The 21,490-nt window shown below is 40.0% G+C and overlaps 5 gene segments (V, D, J or C); 1 reads left to right on the top strand and 4 right to left on the bottom strand.

Annotated features, from left to right (window-relative positions):
* The window catches only part of LOC108887537 (immunoglobulin kappa variable 4-1-like), a 45,159-nt gene that overhangs the window by 21,487 nt on the left and 2,182 nt on the right, over positions 1–21,490 (bottom strand). The window contains 1 exon segment of the V gene segment in view: positions 7,769–7,972. Within this exon segment, the coding sequence occupies positions 7,769–7,972 (204 nt within the window).
* Positions 1–21,490, top strand: part of LOC108887536 (Ig kappa-b4 chain C region-like) — a 40,128-nt gene that overhangs the window by 14,696 nt on the left and 3,942 nt on the right.
* LOC108887569 (Ig kappa chain V region 3368-like) lies at positions 3,753–4,534 on the bottom strand. The segment is given in 2 exon segments: positions 3,753–4,212; positions 4,428–4,534. Coding segments are annotated over 2 exon segments (360 nt in total).
* Positions 8,991–9,871, bottom strand: LOC108887564 (immunoglobulin kappa variable 1-39-like). The segment is given in 2 exon segments: positions 8,991–9,543; positions 9,757–9,871. Coding segments are annotated over 2 exon segments (363 nt in total).
* Positions 19,709–20,334, bottom strand: LOC108887552 (immunoglobulin kappa variable 4-1-like). The segment is given in 2 exon segments: positions 19,709–20,091; positions 20,199–20,334. Coding segments are annotated over 2 exon segments (423 nt in total).

The following is a 21,490-nucleotide window of genomic DNA, read 5'->3' on the forward strand; positions in this document are numbered from 1 at the left end:
CCATCTCTCTGTTGGTACCAGGCTAAAAAGTCAGAATTGTAAACATTCTGACTGGTTCTACATGTGATGGTGACGGAGCCTCGCAGAGCAGATCTCACTGCTCCAGGCTGAGTCACTGTGACCTGGCCTCTGGACTCTGAGGATACAGAGACAGAAACATAAAGCAGCGTCATGGTTTTGTGGGCTTCATTTCAGAGGGACGGATGTTGATAGAGGAGAGGAGTTTGATTCTCTGGACTTTACCTGTGAAGCAGCAGCAGAGGAGAGTCCAGATGAGGACGGAGATCAAAGTCATGTTTTTGATGAGGAGGATTTCTGTGGCTTCTGTTGTCATGAAGGACAGCTGTCAGTCATCCAGTCTTCAACTCTCAGGACTATAAACTCTCCCAGAGCACTGGAGCATGGTGCTGCTGATGCAAAGTGGCTCTCTATGGAAATGCTCTGACTGACTCCTACAGAGAGTTGATCACTCTGATGATGATGTTCATCAATGGATCAATCAGTTGATCAGAGTATTGATCAGGATGTGTTAATACTTAGTTTTATGTACTTTTGGTTTCATGTGTCTGGACAACTTTTGTTTAGAATGTCTTCTCTCATTAGATTATATAAAAAAACTCAGCTTCCTGTTGAATTGTAGTAGTTGAGGCAGTCGTTCTATCAGTCTCAGGTTATGGTGACATAATCCACAAACATGCTGCTCCTTCTAATGTCAAACCCCCTACTCTCAGTTTATCAGATTCATTGCCAGAGATCTCTTTGACTCTCACCATTACATTCTGTATAACAAAGTTGTTTGGTCCTCTGTGGTGCAGAGGTGTGATAAACACTTGTATCTTTTCATCCATAAAACCTTTATTGGACATTCACCACCCTGTACAACATCTGTGTTAGACTGGATGACAGGACTCTACCAAACTGCTCTACTAATTGTCTTGTGCTTCCAAAAGTCTGCTTCAGAATCATAAGACACTCTCACAACTCCTGGAAAATTCAAGACAATGATCTCAAACCACATCATCTCAGTGTGCAACTGCTATCACTGACTATTGTCTTCCTTTATATTTTTAATTCTGTGAATTTCTCTGTATCTCAACATCATTACAAATGAGGGAAACCTTAATGATTTTAGAAGCTCACATAAAGGCTTGAATGAATGAAGGGTTTAATGTATCAATACAAAATGTCCATTTTTTTTTTTTCAAATATCTATCTGAAAAAATACCTAAATTAAACATTGGCACTGTGTTGGCAGGTGTAAAACAGGTTGATAAAATGTCACAAACAGACTAATTTTGGTGAGTTTGTTTGTTTCAAAGTCAGAGAGCCGTGTCTCTCTACAGTCAGAGGTTTTTGTACGACGGCTCAATGAGTTTGTATCACTGTGGCTCACGTTCGGTGGAGGAACCAAACTGGATATTGGAAGTAAGTTCATGTTTTAGATTTTTATTAATCAGTTTGCCTCATTTTCATCTGTTCCTTAGTCAGAACACTAAAGAAAATGTTTTTAATGTTGTCTTTAAAATATTTGCAACAGTCAACAGTTCAGTTTTTCAAATCCAGAAAGTGTTATTCTGATTTTAATGATTTCAGTTTTGAGAAGACCTGAGGAAAAGTAATATACCATCACCATTTATTTTAAATGTGTTATCATGAGAACCTGTAGATTTAGTTCAGTCTGACAAAGTCAGAGAGCCGTGTCTCTACAGTCAGAGGTTTTTGTACGACGGCTCAGTGAGTTTGTATCACTGTGGTGGACTTTTGGTGGAGGAACCAAACTGGATATTGGAAGTAAGTTTCTGCATAAATACTAAAAAAGTAAATAATGTATCGTAATGTTTTAATTTGAGTTTTTAAATGTTTGCAGCAGATGAAATTATTTTATTTATTACACTTTTAGTAATTTTGTTTTTATTTCTCCTCCTTCATCATGGAGCTGAACTGAGAGCAGATTTACTAAACTTTTCTTTACACATTCTTGTCATGAAGAAATTTAAGTTGAACTGTAGAAAAGTTCAAACTTAAAAATCGATTTTAAATATGTTTTCTTAGAATCATTTTTATTTTCAAACCTAAATGATAACTTGTTTAAAGATTAAGATTCATCCAAGTGAAGTAAAACAATGTGAAGATGAAGACTGATATTTGAAAAGGTTAGAAAATCTGTATCACTTTGTTGGATTTTACATTGTTTCTGATGTAGTTTGAAATCATTGAAAGGTTTTTTAAAGCATGGTTTAACTCCACATGAAGAACATTTGATGGTTTTCAGATCATTACTTGTATCTGTAGATGTTTCCCCAGAAAACCAAAGTAATGTATAATTAAGATTTTTGTTGATTTTGATGAGAAAGTTTAAAACGTTGTAAAATCTGTTGTTATTTCCAGTGTAGTTTGATGTATTTCAGGTCAAACTGTACGATGATTCTCTCTGTGCTGACATGCATGAGAGGCTTCTTAAAGGGAAGTGAAACAATGTGTGAGTGAGTGACTGGTGGAGCAGAAAAACATCTGACACAAACTCCTTAAAGGAGAAAATCAACTCTCACACAGTAAAGGTGTCCAAGTGTCTGGTGTTTAATTGACAGCTGTGTGGTCCCTGTCCTCTAAGCTGATTGGTGTCTCCTAGGTGATACTCGTCCCACCCTGACTGTGCTGCGCCCCTCTACTGAGGAGCTGGACCAGGGGAAGGCCATGCTCATGTGCCTGGCCAACAAGGGCTTCCCCTCAGACTGGAGTCTGGCCTGGAAGGTGGACGGCAGAAGCAGCGGCAGCAACTGGGAGGAGACCAAGAGCCCCGGGGTGGTGGGGAAGGACGGCCTCTACAGCTGGAGCAGCACCCTGAAGCTCCCTGTAGACCAGTGGCAGAAGGTGGTCTCTGTGACCTGTGAGGCCACCCAGGGCTCCCAGACTCTGGTCTCAGAGATACTGAGGAGAGACCAGTGTTAGTCCTGACCTGACTCACTGGGACTCTGCTACTGGTTTTAATCTACTACTGCTCTCAGTCTCCACTCTCTCTGAGTCTGTCTGTCTCTTTTTCTCACTCATTCTCTAATTTCATGTTTCATTTATAAGGTTTTGATGCATCTTGTATTTTTTCTTTGTGACAGTACAATAAAGATCTATCATCACATCAGCTGTTTTTCTGAATGTTATTATAAAAGACATATAATCTTTCTGTCTTAATTGTTCCATTAGATCAGAAACTGATTTTAAAATACCTTTGAAATAATAAGAGAGAAACATAAGTTCATGTAATGCAGTAGCAGCTATAATACCTGATGCTTTGTGAGCGTGATGCTAAAAAGATCATTATGATATTAACTTCCTTGCAGCCATGATAGAAAAAAACAATCTGAATCTGAGTAAATGTAGAAAGTCTGAGAAGAATGTGCTGCTTTAGAATTATCAAGTAGGATTTTATCAGCAGTTTATATCATCAGAGCCTCAGTATCAGCAGTGTGGTGTCAACATTTAACACAACGTGTGTGTTTTATAACGTGAAGGTTTATTGAAAACTCATGTGTAACTGAATTTAATATGAATCAGATGAAATTCAGTTGAAAATAACTTGAAAAATAAACTTTGATTAAAACATGGAATTTATATTTCATATTCATATTTAATGTAGTGTTACTGTGTTGTTACCTGGAAAGATTTAACTTCATTTAAATTCATATATATGTTATGTATTTTGCTCACAGTTTTAATACATTGTTTAATATCCTGTCAACAAAATTATCATTATATTGTAACTTAATAGATGATAAATAATATTTCCTGATATTTTTCTGTTATATTAACTTGATTGTCAGTCAAACTTCTAAAGTGTGTCTATTACTGTGCAGCTGTTGAGTCAGATCAGTTCCTCTGCAGCTGAGGGAGGTTTTTGTACGACGTTGTATCACTGTGTGAACGGGGTGCTGTAATCCTGCTGACAGTAATAAACTCCTGCATCTTCAGTCTGGACTCTACTGATGGTCAGAGTGAAGTCAGTACCAGATCCACTTCCACTGAAACGATCTGAAACTCCAGACTGACGGTTTGTAGCATAATAAATCAGGAGTTTAGGAGCTTCTCCAGGTTTCAGAAGGTACCAGTCTACCTCACTGCCAACATGTGAACTGACTTTACATCTGATAGAGACAGTCTGTCCCAGAACAACAGACTGAGCTCCAGGAGACTGAGTCAGGATGATGTCTCCTGATGAACCTGAAAACATGAAACAGAGGAGAAGGGTTATTGAGACAAATCCAGCTTGGAGAAAGACGATCGACATCCAAACAGAAGAGGATCATTTCTTTAACATGGAGAAGAGATGGAAGAAGGTCGATGCTGCTTGTTTCAGTGTTTCTCCATCACAGCAGAACATCATTGTGGTGAACCTGGTTACATCCTGAAGCAAAGTTTTCAGAAGAGAGTCTCACCCTGAACAAGGAACCCCAGGGTGGCCAGCAGTAGAGTCAGAGACATCATCATTGTGCTGCTGGTGTGTCAGTGGCTCTGAAAGGCCTGGACAGCCACTGATCAACACTGGCCTCTTAACAGCTGGGAGCAGAGAGGCAGGACACATATGCAAACACACACAGTCAGTCAACTGTAGCTGTCCTCAACAGATAAAAGGATGATTTTTTTGGCTTTTATCACACAGAATGTTGTTTTTTTGTTGGTGTTTACAGATAATCGCAGATTTTTCATCATTATCTAATGAAAACACTATTAAAATTGCTTCTCTGACCTTGATCAGTACTGTGTTCATATTTGGCTCCACACTGAGTGACATGTATAGAGGTGAATCATAGTTGTTCTGTCACTCTTATTATTGTCATATTGTTGTTCTTACTTGTTATGCTTATAGTGTTGTGTAATCCCTGGCAGGCTGGGCCCCTGTTGGTGTATGACACATAAAAATAAAACTACCTGAACTAACTGAAAGAAGGGAAGAGGAGGACGTTTGTGATGTATAACAAGGAGTCATCAACATACAGGCTGATTTATTGATGGTGTGAATGAAAATTTCCCTGAGATGCTGATGTCTTACACATAGCAAGCAATAAGAATAAATGAATACTCTCCTTTATCATGTCAGATACACTGACTGATCTGTAGAAACTATCCTCAGTGAACTGTATCAGTCTCTGCAGTAGCTTCCAGCTGCAGCAGTCACTTCAGTTTCTGTTCAGTCTGACTGAGGGAGGTTTTTGTACGACGCTTTTTCACTGTGTGAACACATACTGACTGTTGATATAGTGAAGACTCTGACAGTAGTAAACTGCTGCATCTTCAGCCTGGACTCCACTGATGGTCAGAGTGAAGTCAGAGTTTGATCCACTGCCTGTAAAACGATCTGGAATCCCTGATGCTCGAGTGGTAGCAAGGTAAATTAGCAGTTTAGGAGTTTCTCCATCTCTCTGTTGATACCAGGCTAAATGGTCTGAACCATAAACATTCTGACTGGTTCTACATTTGATGGTGACGGAGCCTCCCAGAGCAGATCTCACTGCTCCAGGCTGAGTCACTGTGACCTGGCCTCTGGACTCTGAGGATACAGAGACAGAAACATAAAGCAGCGTCATGGTTTTGTGGGCTTCATTTCAGGGGGACGGATGTTGATAGAGGAGAGGAGTTTGATTCTCTGGACTTTACCTGTGAAGCAGCAGCAGAGGAGAGTTCAGATGAGGACGGAGATCAAAGTCATGTTTTTGATGAGGAGGATTTCTGTGGCTTCTGTTGTCATGAAGGACAGCTGTCAGTCATCCAGTCTTCAACTCTCAGGACTATAAACTCTCCCAGAGCACTGGAGCATGGTGCTGCTGATGCAAAGTGGCTCTCTATGGAAATGATCTGACTGACTCCAACAGAGACTTGTTAGTTGTTACTGACACAGTGTTGTATGAACAATGATACATGTGAAGGGAATAATGAAAAAGTTACTGATGTATGGTTCAAGATGTTCAGCTTTTAAGGGTGCAGAGTTAAATGCACTTTTAGTTCTTCATGAAAATGTAATCTGTTCATTGTAAAGAGAGTAGAACAAGCACTAGAGTGAGAAGCATGTGCATTAGACATTTGCATTCTCTGCATTTCAGAATGATGTGAGAGGAGTCAGAAAGTCTCCTTTCTTTCCTGATCAGATTCGGAGCTAAAAGAAGGGATAATAATGATATTTTAATATTTGATTGATTCTCATCTGCAAATAAATTCATTTTATGGTGGTCTGCAGGAGTGGGGGGTAACAAGTTACATTTAGTCAGTTACCTATGCTTAAGGCTACACTATGCAAGTTTTGGAAATCAAGCTACTCATAGCATGAGATTTGAAAACAATCCAATCCTCCCCTGGTTCATGACAAAACCAGCTCAAGGTCCAGATAAAACAAGGGAGACCACACATAAAATAAAGAATTAAATGAAAACATATTTATTTAAACTACACACAAATTTACTGATGAGTGCATGAATGTGAGAAAGTGTGATGTATACTGAATGTGTATTAATACAACCTCAAAACACAACCAAACAAACCCCCTCTTGCTGTGAAGAGAGAGAGAACTGACATCTCCAGTCCTCTTATACAGCAATCAGGAGAAGTGGATTCAGGTGTGGCTCATATCCTCCTGACACACCTCTGCCACTCTGACTGCCTCCTAAACACTTTGATCAACACCTCTTTGGACTGCATATTCAAACTTCCCATCAGCAGCTACCAAAGACAGATTCAACACTTGGAATCAACTCCAGACTTTTTATCTGCTGAATTTGTCATGAAATAATGAGGGAACAGGCCACACCTGGACATGAGACTAACTGTCAGTCAACTGTCCAATTACTGTTCAGCCTCTGAAAATGGAGGGAGTGTGTATAAAAATGAACAATCTTGATGGCTTCATGTCAGATCCATTATGGTGGTGTACAGAGGCAAAATTATTATAATTGTGTCAACGTCCAAATACTTATGCACCCAATTGTATATGTAGCAGATGGTGATGTGACATTTAATCACAATCCAAAATATAATCTACTTCTTTCCATTTCTGTCAAATTCCTCTATTCACAGTCCTGACGTCAGCATATCAGACCAAAGATTTTTCTGCACATGTTCCATGAGTCTGTGAATGAGGGAGGTTTTTGTACAATGATTTTTTTAAAAAAAAATCTTGTTAACAGGCATTGGCCATAGACAATGTGCATGGCTTGGTATTACTTAGAATAAATGGGAAAATATGAACTTAAAATTTGGATAAGCTGTGCAATGGATTCTGTCATTTATTTTTCACACAGTCATTAATCAAGTCAATCAGGGAAATACAAATTTCGAACTGTATGAACTTCACTGTTCATATAAAGGTGGAGTGAGTGCTTTGATTACTGATCAGGTTTTGGACTAAAAGCCATGATGATGATTATATTGTGATGTAGAGTAGAATGTCATCTGCAAAAAAGTTGAGTTAATTATGTGTGACTGATACAGTTAAAGGTCGTTTCAATAAAATTAATATAATTTATGTGTGTGCGTGTGTGTGTGTGTGTGTGTGTGTCCTCAGTGAACTGTATCAGTCTCTGCAGTAGCTTCCAGCTGCAGCAGTCACTTCAGTTTCTGTTCAGTCTGACTGAGGGAGGTTTTTGTACGACGCTTTTTCATTGTGTGAACACAGCTTTGCTATTCAACCAGTGATAACTCTGACAGTAGTAAACTGCTGCATCTTCAGCCTGGACTCCACTGATGGTCAGAGTGAAGTCAGAGTTTGATCCACTGCCTGTAAAACGACCTGGAATCCCTGATACTCGACTGGTAGCAGCATAAATAAGCAGTTTAGGAGTTTCTCCATCTCTCTGTTGGTACCAGGCTAAATAGTGGTAGTTGTTGTTATAAACATAAACATTCTGACTGGTTCTACATGTGATGGTGACGGAGCCTCCCACAGCAGATCTCACTGCTCCAGGCTGAGTCACTGTGACCTGGCCTCTGGACTCTGAGGATACAGAGACAGAAACATAAAGCAGCGTCATGGTTTTGTGGGCTTCATTTCAGAGGGACGGATGTTGATAGAGGAGAGGAGTTTGATTCTCTGGACTTTACCTGTGAAGCAGCAGCAGAGGAGAGTCCAGATGAGGACGGAGATCAAAGTCATGTTTTTGATGAGGAGGATTTCTGTGGCTTCTGTTGTCATGAAGGACAGCTGTCAGTCATCCAGTCTTCAACTCTCAGGACTATAAACTCTCCCAGAGCACTGGAGCATGGTGCTGCTGATGCAAAGTGGCTCTCTATGGAAATGATCTGACTGACTCCAACAGAGAGTTGATCACTCTGATGATGCTGTTTATCAATGGATCAATCTGTTTATCAGAGTATTGATCAGGATGTGTTAATACTTATTATCATGTAGTTTTGGTTTGAGTTTAATGAAAATGTCCTCCCTAATTCACCGGCTTACATCATCAATATTAACTATTTAAAATTCAAAATGATTTATATTTTACAGGATTTATTGGAGTTTTTTTCTTAAAATGTTTTGCTTCAGAATTTTACAGAGAAATTAATAACTGTTATAGATGTTTAATATTATTAAAAGAAAAGAAGCTTAATGGTCACACTTTGTCAATATGTTAACCTAGTTGTAACAGAAACTGGGTAACAGACTGTGTTTGGTGAGACTGTGTAAGTGAGAGAGGTGAGAGCTTTATGCCTCTGATCAGCACTGGATTCTTAACAGCTGAGAGCAGAGAGGACGGACACATATGCAAACACACAGAGTCAGTGAAGCATTTCTGACCTCAACATAACAGGCTGTTTCCCATCAGTGCTGAGAGTCGACAGTTTACACTAAATGGTAATGGTAAATACGTTTTGAGATGAGAGGATTGTTGAAATACTTCAATACAATTGGTCACAGTCTGTGTCTGATCAGACTGATCTGCATTAGAATTATGAAGTGGGACAGTTTATATCATCAGAGCATCAGTATCAGCAGTGTGTTGTCAACATTTAACACAACATGTGTGTTTTATTGTGAACACAAACCTAAAAACATTTAATGTTGTAAGATGTGTTGAAAACTTTACTGTAGCTGAAACATGTAACAAATGATTGTTAAAATTCAAGTTATAACTGAATTACTTGAAAATAACCTTTGAAGGAAACTTGGAGGTTGTCTGTTATATGAACCGAAGTCAATGCTGTTGAGTCAGATCAGTTCCTCTGCAGCTGAGGGAGGTTTTTGTACGACGTTGTATCACTGTGTGAACGGGGTGCTGTAACCACTCTGTCCACAGTAATAAACTCCTGCATCTTCAGTCTGAACTCTACTGATGGTCAGAGTGAAGTCAGTCCCAGATCCACTTCCACTGAAACGATCTGAAACTCCAGACTGACGGTTTGTAGCATAATAAATCAGGAGTTTAGGAGCTTCTCCAGGTTTCTGAAGGTACCAGTGAAGGTAGCTACCCATACTTGAACTGGCTTTACATCTGATAGAGACAGTCTGTCCCAGAACAACAGACTGAGCTCCAGGAGACTGAGTCAGGATGATGTCTCCTGATGAACCTGAAAACATGAAACAGAGGAGAAGGGTTAGAGACAAATCCAGCTTGGAGAAAGACGATCAACATCCAAACAGAAGAGGATCATTTCTTTAACATGGAGAAGAGATGGAAGAAGGTCGATGCTGCTTGTTTCAGTGTTTCTCCATCACAGCAGAACATCATTGTGGTGAACCTGGTTACATCCTGAAGCAAAGTTTTCAGAAGAGAGTCTCACCCTGAACAAGGAGCCCCAGGGTGGCCAGCAGTAGAGTCAGAGACATCATCATTGTGCTGCTGGTGTGTCAGTGGCTCTGAAAGGCCTGGACAGCCACTGATCAACACTGGCCTCTTAACAGCTGGGAGCAGAGAGGCAGGACACATATGCAAACACACACAGTCAGTCAACTGTAACTGTCCTCAACAGATCAGACTGTTTCCCCCTCAATGCTGAGTGTCACCCTTCATACTGATATATTTACAAGTGGAGAATATATAAAAGTCTGGTAGTGAGTGGACATGTGGAAAAACTGAAGACCAGTTTCATACAGTCTGAGGCAGACCAACAGCTGCAGTCAACAGGAGGGAGTTTAGTTTACCTCAAATAAATTTTATTAACGTCTCGTTCTCTTCCACCATTCGGTGGAGTCATCAAGAATCAAGATGTTTTTTATAATTCAAGTGTTGGTGGAGTTTTCTCCTCATTCCTCCCTACTCCATGCATGTTGGATGTAGGTGAAGTTGTTCCAGAAATCCCTACTCTGCTTCATATTCTCTTTTAACAGTACATAATATAGCAGTGATTCAGTGTGAGGCTGAGATCAGAGGTCATGAGAAGGTATTTCATTATTCATTTTCCAGGGTTGGTGACTCTGGATATTTTTTTGGAAATCAGATAAGGACATGGGATTATAATGAGATATGAATGGATGGTGGGAAGCACTAATGAAAAATATCAGTTGATTTCCACTTGCAGTAATTTTATGTGTGTGTGTGTGTGTGTGTGTGTGTGTGTGTGTGTGTGTGTCCTCAGTGAACTGTATCAGTCTCTGCAGTAGCTTCCAGCTGCAGCAGTCACTTCAGTTTCTGTTCAGTCTGACTGAGGGAGGTTTTTGTACGACGCTTTTTCACTGTGTCAACGACCACTGACTGTTGATATAATGATGACCCTGACAGTAGTAAACTGCTGCATCTTCAGCCTGGACTCCACTGATGGTCAGAGTGAAGTCAGAGTTTGATCCCCTGCCTGTAAAACGATCTGGAATCCCTGATACTCGAGTGGAAGCAGTGTAAATAAGCAGTTTAGGAGTTTCTCCATCTCTCTGTTGGTACCAGGCTAAATAGTGGTAGTTGTTATAAACATAAACATTCTGACTGGTTCTACATGTGATGCTGACAGATCCTCCCAGAGCAGATCTCACTGCTCCAGGCTGAGTCACTGTGACCTGGCCTCTGGACTCTGAGGATACAGAGACAGAAACATAAAGCAGCGTCATGGTTTTGTGGGCTTCATTTCAGAGGGACGGATGTTGATAGAGGAGAGGAGTTTGATTCTCTGGACTTTACCTGTGAAGCAGCAGCAGAGGAGAGTCCAGATGAGGACGGAGATCAAAGTCATGTTTTTGATGAGGAGGATTTCTGTGGCTTCTGTTTTCATGAAGGACAGCTGTCAGTCATCCAGTCTTCAACTCTCAGGACTATAAACTCTCCCAGAGCACTGGAGCATGGTGCTGCTGATGCAAAGTGGCTCTCTATGGAAATACTTTGAAATGGTCTAAAATGGTTTCATGTTAAAGAAATTTCATTTCTAATTTCAGCTTTAATGTTTTGTTTCTAGAACAGCCTGTAATATTTGGTTCCATATTTAATGTTTCTTAATCATTCTCCCAGACTAAGGTTTTCATACCCAGTTGACATTTTGAGAATTTTATGGGTTTGAAAAAACTGCTTAAATGTTAACAGTTGATTGATGATTGATTTGAATGTTTGTGTAATAAAATCTGACTGTTTAATGATGACTCCTGCAGACATGAAGAACACAGATTATCATTTATAAGACTTTTGTTTGAAACTGCAAATAAACACTGGAATAACAGAGGGCTAGTTTTAACCTTTTACATTTAGTAATAAAACATGTCAGTTTTCAGGGTTAAGAAGTGATGTCTGACTGTTGCCATGGGTACTGAGCCCAGAAGTGAAAAACTGAAGACCAGTTTCATATAATCTGAAGGAGATCAACAGCAGTTGCACCTTCCTCTGCTGTAGTCCACAGGAGGGGTTGAGTTTACCTCAAATACATTTTATTAACCTCTGTGTCTCTTCCTCCAGTGGGTCTAGTCGTCACATACGTGTGACAGTAAAAACCTTCTTTGTAATACAAGTATTTGTGGAGTTGTCTCCTCACACTTCTCCCCTCTCCATGCACCTTGGAGGTAGGTGAAGTTGTTCCAGTTGTTGTTTCCATTCCTACTCTGCAGCATATTCTCTTTTAACAGTTGAAATAGCAGGGATTCAGTGTGAGGCTGAGGTCAAAGGTCACGAGCATGGAATTTATCATTAACTTTCCCAGGATGGTCACATTGGACTCTTTCAAAAATCAGATAAAAACATTGAATTATCATGAGATATGAATGGATGGTGGATAAAATGTTAACAAATATTATTTGATTTCCATATGAAGGATTTCTGCGCATGCCTGTGTGTGTGTGTGTGTGTGTGTGTGTGTGTCCTCAGTGAACTGTATCAGTCTCTGCAGTAGCTTCCAGCTGCAGCAGTCACTTCAGTTTCTGTTCAGTCTGACTGAGGGAGGTTTTTGTACGACGCTTTTTCACTGTGTGAACACATCTTTACTGTTGATAGAGTGAAGACTCTGACAGTAGTAAACTGCTGCATCTTCAGCCTGGACTCCACTGATGGTCAGAGTGAAGTCAGAGTTTGATCCACTGCTTGTAAAACGATCTGGAATCCCTGATTGTCGACTGGTAGCCCAGTAAATGAGCAGTTTAGGAGTTTCTCCATTTCTCTGTTTGTACCAAGCTAAACAGTGGTTGTTGCTATAAACGTAAACATCCTGACTGGTCCTACATGTGATGGTGACGGAGCCTCCAAGAGCAGCACTCACTGCTCCAGGCTGAGTCACTGTGACCTGGCCTCTGGACTCTGAGGATACAGAGACAGAAACATAAAGCAGCGTCATGGTTTTGTGGGCTTCATTTCAGAGGGACGGATGTTGATAGAGGAGAGGAGTTTGATTCTCTGGACTTTACCTGTGAAGCAGCAGCAGAGGAGAGTCCAGATGAGGACGGAGATCAAAGTCATGTTTTTGATGAGGAGGATTTCTGTGGCTTCTGTTGTCATGAAGGACAGCTGTCAGTCATCCAGTCTTCAACTCTCAGGACTATAAACTCTCCCAGAGCACTGGAGCATGGTGCTGCTGATGCAAAGTGGCTCTCTATGGAAATGCTCTGACTGACTCCAACAGAGACTTGGATCACTCTGAGAACCTCCACAATGCAGTAACACACAGTTTACAGACTTTACACATGTTTTCTGATGTAAATAAGGTGTTTAGAGACAAATCTCTGAATTTGCTCTACACAGACTTAAACAACCATTGCTGTCAATGAACTAAAGTTGACTAGAACCTTTTTTATGTGCACAGGCCCTGTTAAATCAATGAATAAATAAATTACATTAAATGAACACATCTGTTATGAAAATAAAATAATCTTTGGTTGGATGATGGACTGAGATTATTCAAGGTGAGCATTTTGTGATGTATAATAAGATGTCATCAGCATACCATCAGATTTCTGTGATTTGATATTAAAAATCAAACTTATTTGTGACTTTTCAATCTCAATAAGTGGAAAAATCAAAAGAGAAGTGGAGAAACAAGCAATTGTGTTCAATATTGTGGTAAACCTTGTGAAAAATTCTTGTGAGCTTGTACATTTTCTGTTAAACCATTTTACAATTATGTATAGCTGTGTGGATTAGGGGTTGACTGTTAGATAAACATATCTAAGCAAATTTCTATATGCACATCTGTGTGTGTGCATGCGTGTGTGTGTGTGTGTGTGTGTGTGTGTCCTCAGTGAACTGTATCAGTCTCTGCAGTAGCTTCCAGCTGCAGCAGTCACTTCAGTTTCTGTTCAGTCTGACTGAGGGAGGTTTTTGTACGACGCTTTTTCACTGTGTGAACACCCACTGACTGTTGATAACGTGAACACTCTGACAGTAGTAAACTGCTGCATCTTCAGCCTGGACTCCACTGATGGTCAGAGTGAAGTCAGAGTTTGATCCACTGCCTGTAAAACGACCTGGAATCCCTGATGCTCGAGTGGAAGCATAGTAAATAAGAAGTTTAGGAGTTTCTCCATCTCTCTGTTGGTACCAGTGCAAATAGCTCCCACCATATACATTCTGACTGGTCCTACATGTGATGCTGACAGAGCCTCCCAGAGCAGCACTCACTGCTCCAGACTGAGTCACTGTGACCTGGCCTCTGGACTCTGAGGATACAGAGACAGAAACATAAAGCAGCGTCATGGTTTTGTGGGCTTCATTTCAGAGGGACGGATGTTGATAGAGGAGAGGAGTTTGATTCTCTGGACTTTACCTGTGAAGCAGCAGCAGAGGAGAGTCCAGATGAGGACGGAGATCAAAGTCATGTTTTTGATGAGGAGGATTTCTGTGGCTTCTGTTGTCATGAAGGACAGCTGTCAGTCATCCAGTCTTCAACTCTCAGGACTATAAACTCTCCCAGAGCACTGGAGCATGGTGCTGCTGATGCAAAGTGGCTCTCTATGGAAATGCTCTGACTGACTCCAACAGAGACTTGTTAGTTGTTACTGGTACAGTGCTGCATGTACAATGATGCACGTAAAGGAAAAAATTAAAGTTATTGATGTAAGGTTGAAAAAGTTCAGGTTTTTTGTGAAAATGTAATCGGTACATTGTACAAACAGTGGAACCAGCACTAGGCTGAGATGACAAGTGTTTGCAATGGCCATTTGTATTCTGTACATTTCAAAGTTAATTACAGAGTAGTCAGAAATTCTGCTTTTGTCCCTGTCAGATTATGGGTTAAAATAATAGTATTGTAATATTCTGAAAAGAAATTAATTTTATGGTGGTGTGCAGAGGTAGGTGGTAACAACTCACATTTAGTTTGTTACATGTACTTGCAGCTACAATATGCAGATTCTGGAAATCAAGCTACTGGTAGAGTGAGACTCAAAAGCAAACCTCTCCACCCCTCCCTGGTTCATGACAAAACCAGCTCAAGTTCCCAATAAAACAAGGGAGACCACACAGTTAATCAAGGATTAAAGCAAAACACATTTATTTAACTACTGGTAAACTATACACACATTTACTGTGGGTTATGTAGATCAGTATTATCAGTGGTGTGATAAACGGCTACCAAACACAAATTCAACACTTGGAATCAACTCCAGACTTTTTATCTGCTGAATTTGTCATGAAATAATGAGGGAACAGGCCACACCTGGACATGAGTATTTTTACTGGAGGAAGAATAGAGTAGAGGAATAGGAATTTTAACATTTACTTGTCAAGGAAGCTTTGAAAGTTCAACAAGAAAAATCTCTTCACTCATACTATCCCTTGTTCCTTTATGAGGTATCATTGGCTTTATAGTCCTGATCTACTTCTTTCCATTTCTATCAAATTACTCAATTCACAATCATGACATTACCATATCTAACCAATGATACAACTGCCCGTGTTCCTCCAGCCAGTAGCTGAGGGAGGTTTTTGACTCTTCACTGTGTTAGCATGTCCTGACCACTGATAATGTGGATGGCCTGATATCACTTAGAATAAGTGAGAGAATATAAACAGTAATCTTTGAAATTTGGGTGATATTTATTTCTCATACAGTATTTTATCTTTTATTATCATACTGAGAAATATAAATGTCACTTTAAAGGTTGTTGTTTATATATAAGAGATATGTGTTTTGGTTACTGATCAGGTTTTGGACTGAAAGCTGGTAAAATGTTTAGATTGTGATGTATAGTAGAATGTCATCTGCAAAAAACCTCATGTGTGACTGATGTTGGTGGAATTCTTGATGGAAACTAGTGTATAATAGATTGAATCCTGGAGAAAGGAGATAACAAGATCAACTGAACCTTTATATATAAATTAATCTGATCTTTTTGATCTTTTTGATGAAATGGAAAACGTTAGTGTGTGTGTGTGTCCTCAGTGAACTGTATCAGTCTCTGCAGTAGCTTCCAGCTGCAGCAGTCACTTCAGTTTCTGTTCAGTCTGACTGAGGGAGGTTTTTGTACGACGCTTTTTCACTGTGTGAACACCCACTGACTGTTGATAGAGTGAAGACTCTGACAGTAATAAACTGCTGCATCTTCAGCCTGGACTCCACTGATGGTCAGAGTGAAGTCAGAGTTTGATCCACTGCCTGTAAAACGATCTGGAATCCCTGATTCTCGAGTGGAAGCAGTGTGAATAAGCAGTTTAGGAGTTTCTCCATCTCTCTGTTGGTACCAGGCTAAATAGTGGTAGCTGCTCCAAGTATAAACATTCTGACTGGTTCTACATCTGATGGAGACGGAGCCTCCCACAGCAGATCTCACTGCTCCAGGCTGAGTCACTGTGACCTGGCCTCTGGACTCTGAGGATACAGAGACAGAAACATAAAGCAGCATCATGGTTTTGTGGGCTTCATTTCAGAGGGACGGATGTTGATAGAGGAGAGGAGTTTGATTCTCTGGACTTTACCTGTGAAGCAGCAGCAGAGGAGAGTCCAGATGAGGACGGAGATCAAAGTCATGTTTTTGATGAGGAGGATTTCTGTGGCTTCTGTTGTCATGAAGGACAGCTGTCAGTCATCCAGTCTTCAACTCTCAGGACTATAAACTCTCCCAGAGCACTGGAGCATGGTGCTGCTGATGCAAAGTGGCTCTCTATGGAAATGCTCTGACTGACTCCAACAGAGAGTTGTTAGTTGTTACTGACACAGTGTTGTATGTACAATGATTTATGTGGAGGGAGAAAATTAAAGTTAATGGTGTAAGGTTAAAAACGTTCAGGTCAGATTTAAGTTCACTTTTAATTCTTTGTGAAAATGTAATCAGTACATTTTAGTGGAACCAACATTAGGCTGAGATGACAGGTGTGTGTACTGGACATTTGTATTCTGTACATACAGCTATAGATAGCCACATTGACAGGTCAGTGAACTATTAAACATTCCACAAAGAATGACATTTTTTCCGACCTTGTCTTTGTTTGGAGTGCACATGACCATGACTGCATGTGTGTTCAGGCCACATCTTACATACAGTAGTGTACATATGTACTCAAAAAGCAATTCATTGTGTGCTTCTGTGCTGCACTTAAATTGATACCCTTAACAGTGCAATTTGATGGTTTCCTTTATACAAAAAATTATATTCTTCTCCATTTTAATTATTTCTCTGCATGATTTAAATATTCTTATTTGAAATAACTTTGGACATCATTTTAATCTTTCCTGTTTTATGACGACCTTCTAACATCTGTCCAGGGACTACAATTAAAAAAATGTTCTGGTCAACTTTGGTTCTTTGACTACAATGTTTGTTTGTGTATACAGCCCCTGTTAAACAAATCAATGAAAAAATAAATTACATTAAATGAGTACATCTGTCATGACAATAAAATAATCCTAGGCCGGATGTTGATGGACTGAGGCAATTCAAGGTGAACATGTTGTGATGTATAATAAGATGTCATCAGCATACAGGCACATTTTCGAGTGATTTGACAATAAAAGGGTGCTTGAGTTTTTGTGATTCTTTCAATGTGAGTAACTGGTGATTTCAGAAGAAGTGGAAACAGTAGTGGAGAAATAACATCCATTTCAAATGAAAAATATATTTAGTTTTATTGTGATACAGCAGTTATTGTTATATAAGTATTTCTAATAAGGTATGTGTGTTTCCTCAGTGAACTGTATCAGTCTCTGCAGTAGCTTCCAGCTGCAGCAGTCACTTCAGTTTCTGTTCAGTCTGACTGAGGGAGGTTTTTGTACAACGCTTTTTCACTGTGTGAACACATACTGACTGTTGATATAGTGAAGACTCTGACAGTAATAAACTGCTGCATCTTCAGCCTGGACTCCACTGATGGTCAGAGTAAAGTCAGAGTTTGATCCACTGCCTGTAAAACGATCTGGAATCCCTGATTGTCGACGGGTAGCATAGTAAATAAGCAGTTTAGGAGTTTCTCCATCTCTCTGTTGGTACCAGGATAAATAGTGGTTGTTGTTATAAACATGAACATTCTGACTGGTCCTACATCTGATGGAGATGGAGCCTCCCAGAGCAGCACTCACTGCTCCAGGCTGAGTCACTGTGACCTGGCCTCTGGACTCTGAGGATACAGAGACAGAAACATAAAGCAGCGTCATGGTTTTGTGGGCTTCATTTCAGAGGGACGGATGTTGATAGAGGAGAGGAGTTTGATTCTCTGGACTTTACCTGTGAAGCAGCAGCAGAGGAGAGTCCAGATGAGGACGGAGATCAAAGTCATGTTTTTGATGAGGAGGATTTCTGTGGCTTCTGTTGTCATGAAGGACAGCTGTCAGTCATCCAGTCTTCAACTCTCAGGACTATAAACTCTCCCAGAGCACTGGAGCATGGTGCTGCTGATGCAAAGTGGCTCTCTATGGAAATGCTCTGACTGACTCCAACAGAGACTTGTTAGTTGTTACTGGCACAGTGCTGCATGTACAATGATGCACGTAAAGGAAATAATTAAAGTTATTGATGTAAGGTTGAAAAAGTTCAGGTTTTTTGTGAAAATGTAATCAATACATTGTACAAACAGTGGAACCAGCACTAGGCTGAGATGACAAGTGTTTGCAATGGCCATTTGTATTCTGTACATTTCAAAGTTAATTACAGAGTAGTCAGAAATTCTGCTTTTGTCCCTGATCAGATTATGGGTTAAAATAATAGTATTGTAATATTCTGAAAAGAAATTAATTTTATGGTGGTGTGCAGAGGTAGGTGGTAACAACTCACATTTAGTTTGTTACATGTACTTGCAGCTACAATATGCAGATTCTGGAAATCAAGCTACTGGTAGAGTGAGACTCAAAAGCAAACCTCTCCACCCCTCCCTGGTTCATGACAAAACCAGCTCCAGTTCCCAATAAAACAAGGGAGACCACACAGTTAATCAAGGATTAAAGCAAAACACATTTATTTAACTACTGGTAAACTATACACACATTTACTGTGGGTTATGTAGATCAGTATTATCAGTGGTGTGATAAACGGCTACCAAACACAAATTCAACACTTGGAATCAACTCCAGACTTTTTATCTGCTGAATGTGTCATGAAATAATGAGGGAACAGGCCACACCTGGACATGAGACTGACTGTCAGTCAACTGTCCAATTACTGTTCACCCTCTGAAAATAGAGGGACTGTGTATAAAAATGAACAATCTTGATGGCTTCATGTCAGATCCATTATGGTGGTGTACAGAGGCAAAATTATTATAATTGTGTCAATGTCCAAATACTTATGCACCCAATTGTATATGTAGCAGATGATGATGTAACATTTAATCGCAATCCAAAATATAATCTACTTCTTTCCATTTCTGTCAAATTCCTCTATTCACAGTCCTGACGTCACCATATCAGACCAAAGATTTTTCTGCACATGTTCCATGAGTCTGTGAATGAGGGAGGTTTTTGTACAATGATTTAAAAAAAAAAAAAAATCTTGTTAACAGGCATTGGCCATAGACAATGTGCATGGCTTGGTATTACTTAGAATAAATGGGAAAATATGAACTTAAAATTTGGATAAGCTGTGCAATGGATTCTGTCATTTATTTTTCACAGAGTCATTAATCAAGTCAATTAGGGAAATACAAATTTCGAACTGTATGAACTTCACTGTTCATATAAAGGTGGAGTGAGTGCTTTGATTACTGATCAGGTTTTGGACTGAAAGCCAGGAGGGTGATTATATTGTGATGTAGAGTAGAATGTCATCTGTCATCAGTTGAGTTTATTATGTGTGACTGATACAGTTAAAGGTCGTTTCAATAAAATTAATATAATTTATGTGTGTGTGTGTGTGTGTGTCCTCAGTGAACTGTAACAGTCTCTGCAGTAGCTTCCAGCTGCAGCAGTCACTTCAGTTTCTGTTCAGTCTGACTGAGGGAGGTTTTTGTACGATGCTTTTTCACTGTGTGAACAGATACTGACTGTTGATATAGTGAAAACTCTGACAGTAGTAAACTGCTGCATCTTCAGCCTGGACTCCACTGATGGTCAGAGTGAAGTCAGAGTTTGATCCACTGCCTGTAAAACGATCTGGAATCCCTGATTGTCGAGTGGTAGCAAAGTAAACAAGCATTTTAGGAGTTTCTCCATCTCTCTGTTGGTACCAGGCTAAAAGGTGGTAGTTGTTCCAAACATGAACATTCTGACTGGTCCTACATGTGATGGTGACGGAGTCTCCCAGAGCAGATCTCACTGCTCCAGACTGAGTCACTGTGACCTGGCCTCTGGACTCTGAGGATACAGAGACAGAAACATAAAGCAGCGTCATGGTTTTGTGGGCTTCATTTCAGAGGGACGGATGTTGATAGAGGAGAGGAGTTTGATTCTCTGGACTTTACCTGTGAAGCAGCAGCAGAGGAGAGTCCAGATGAGGACGGAGATCAAAGTCATGTTTTTGATGAGGAGGATTTCTGTGGCTTCTGTTGTCATGAAGGACAGCTGTCAGTCATCCAATCTTCAACTCTCAGGACTATAAACTCTCCCAGAGCACTGGAGCATGGTGCTGCTGATGCAAAGTGGCTCTCTATGGAAATGATCTGACTGACTCCAACAGAGAGTTGTTAGTTGTTACTGACACAGTGCTGCATGTACAATGATGCATGTGAAGAAGGGTAAAAAAGAAAAAATGAATCATGTAAGGGTGTGGATCTAAATTCAGTTCTTTTCTTATTCATGAAAATGTGATCAGTACATTTTAAAGAGAGAAGAGCCAACACTGGGCTGAGACAACAGATGAATGCAATGGACATGTGCATTTGTTTATTTACAAATTATGTGACAATAGCCAGGAAATCTGCTTTAGTTCCTGATCAGGTTTTGGGCTAAAAGAAAGGAAAATAACAATATAATAAAAATTTTTTTTGATTCTGTTTTGCAAATAAAATTCATTCAAAATTCATTTTATGGTGGTATGCAGAGGTGGGTGGTGACGAGTTATACTTCCAGCTAGACTAGAATATGCAAGTTCTGAAAATCAAGTCACCGGAGGCATGAAATTTCAAAGCAAACCACCCCTCCCTGGTTTATGACAAAACCAGCTCAAATCCCAGATTAAACAAGGGGGACAACACAAATAATAAGCTAAGTAAAACATATTTATTAAACTAGTGGTAAACTATATACAAATGTACCGTGGGTTATGTAGATCAGTATTGTCAGTGGTGTGATGAGTGCATGAATGTGAGAAAGTGTAATGTGTGCAGCTGATAATGTGAAAATTCAAACCAACAGAACTTCAAAACACAACCAAACAAACCCCCTCTTGCTGTGAGGACAGAGAGAACTGACATCTCCAGTCCTCTTATACAGCAATCAGGAGAAGTGGATTCAGGTGTGGCTCATATCCTCCTGACACACCTCTGCCACTCTGACTGCCTCCTAAACACTTTGATCAACACCTCTTTGGACTGCATATTCAAACTTCCCATCAACAGCTACCAAACACAAATTCAACACTTGGAATCAACTCCAGACTTTTTATCTGCTGAATGTGTCATGAAATAATGAGGGAACAGGCCACACCTGGACATGAGACTGACTGTCAGTCAACTGTCCAATTACTGTTCAACCTCTGAAAATGGAGGGACTGTGTATAAAAATGGCTGTAATTCCCAAATAGTTAATGTGATAT

The sequence above is a fragment of the Lates calcarifer genome, linkage group LG3 (genome assembly GCF_001640805.2).
Source record: "Lates calcarifer isolate ASB-BC8 linkage group LG3, TLL_Latcal_v3, whole genome shotgun sequence".
NCBI classification, from domain to species: domain Eukaryota; kingdom Metazoa; phylum Chordata; class Actinopteri; family Centropomidae; genus Lates; species Lates calcarifer.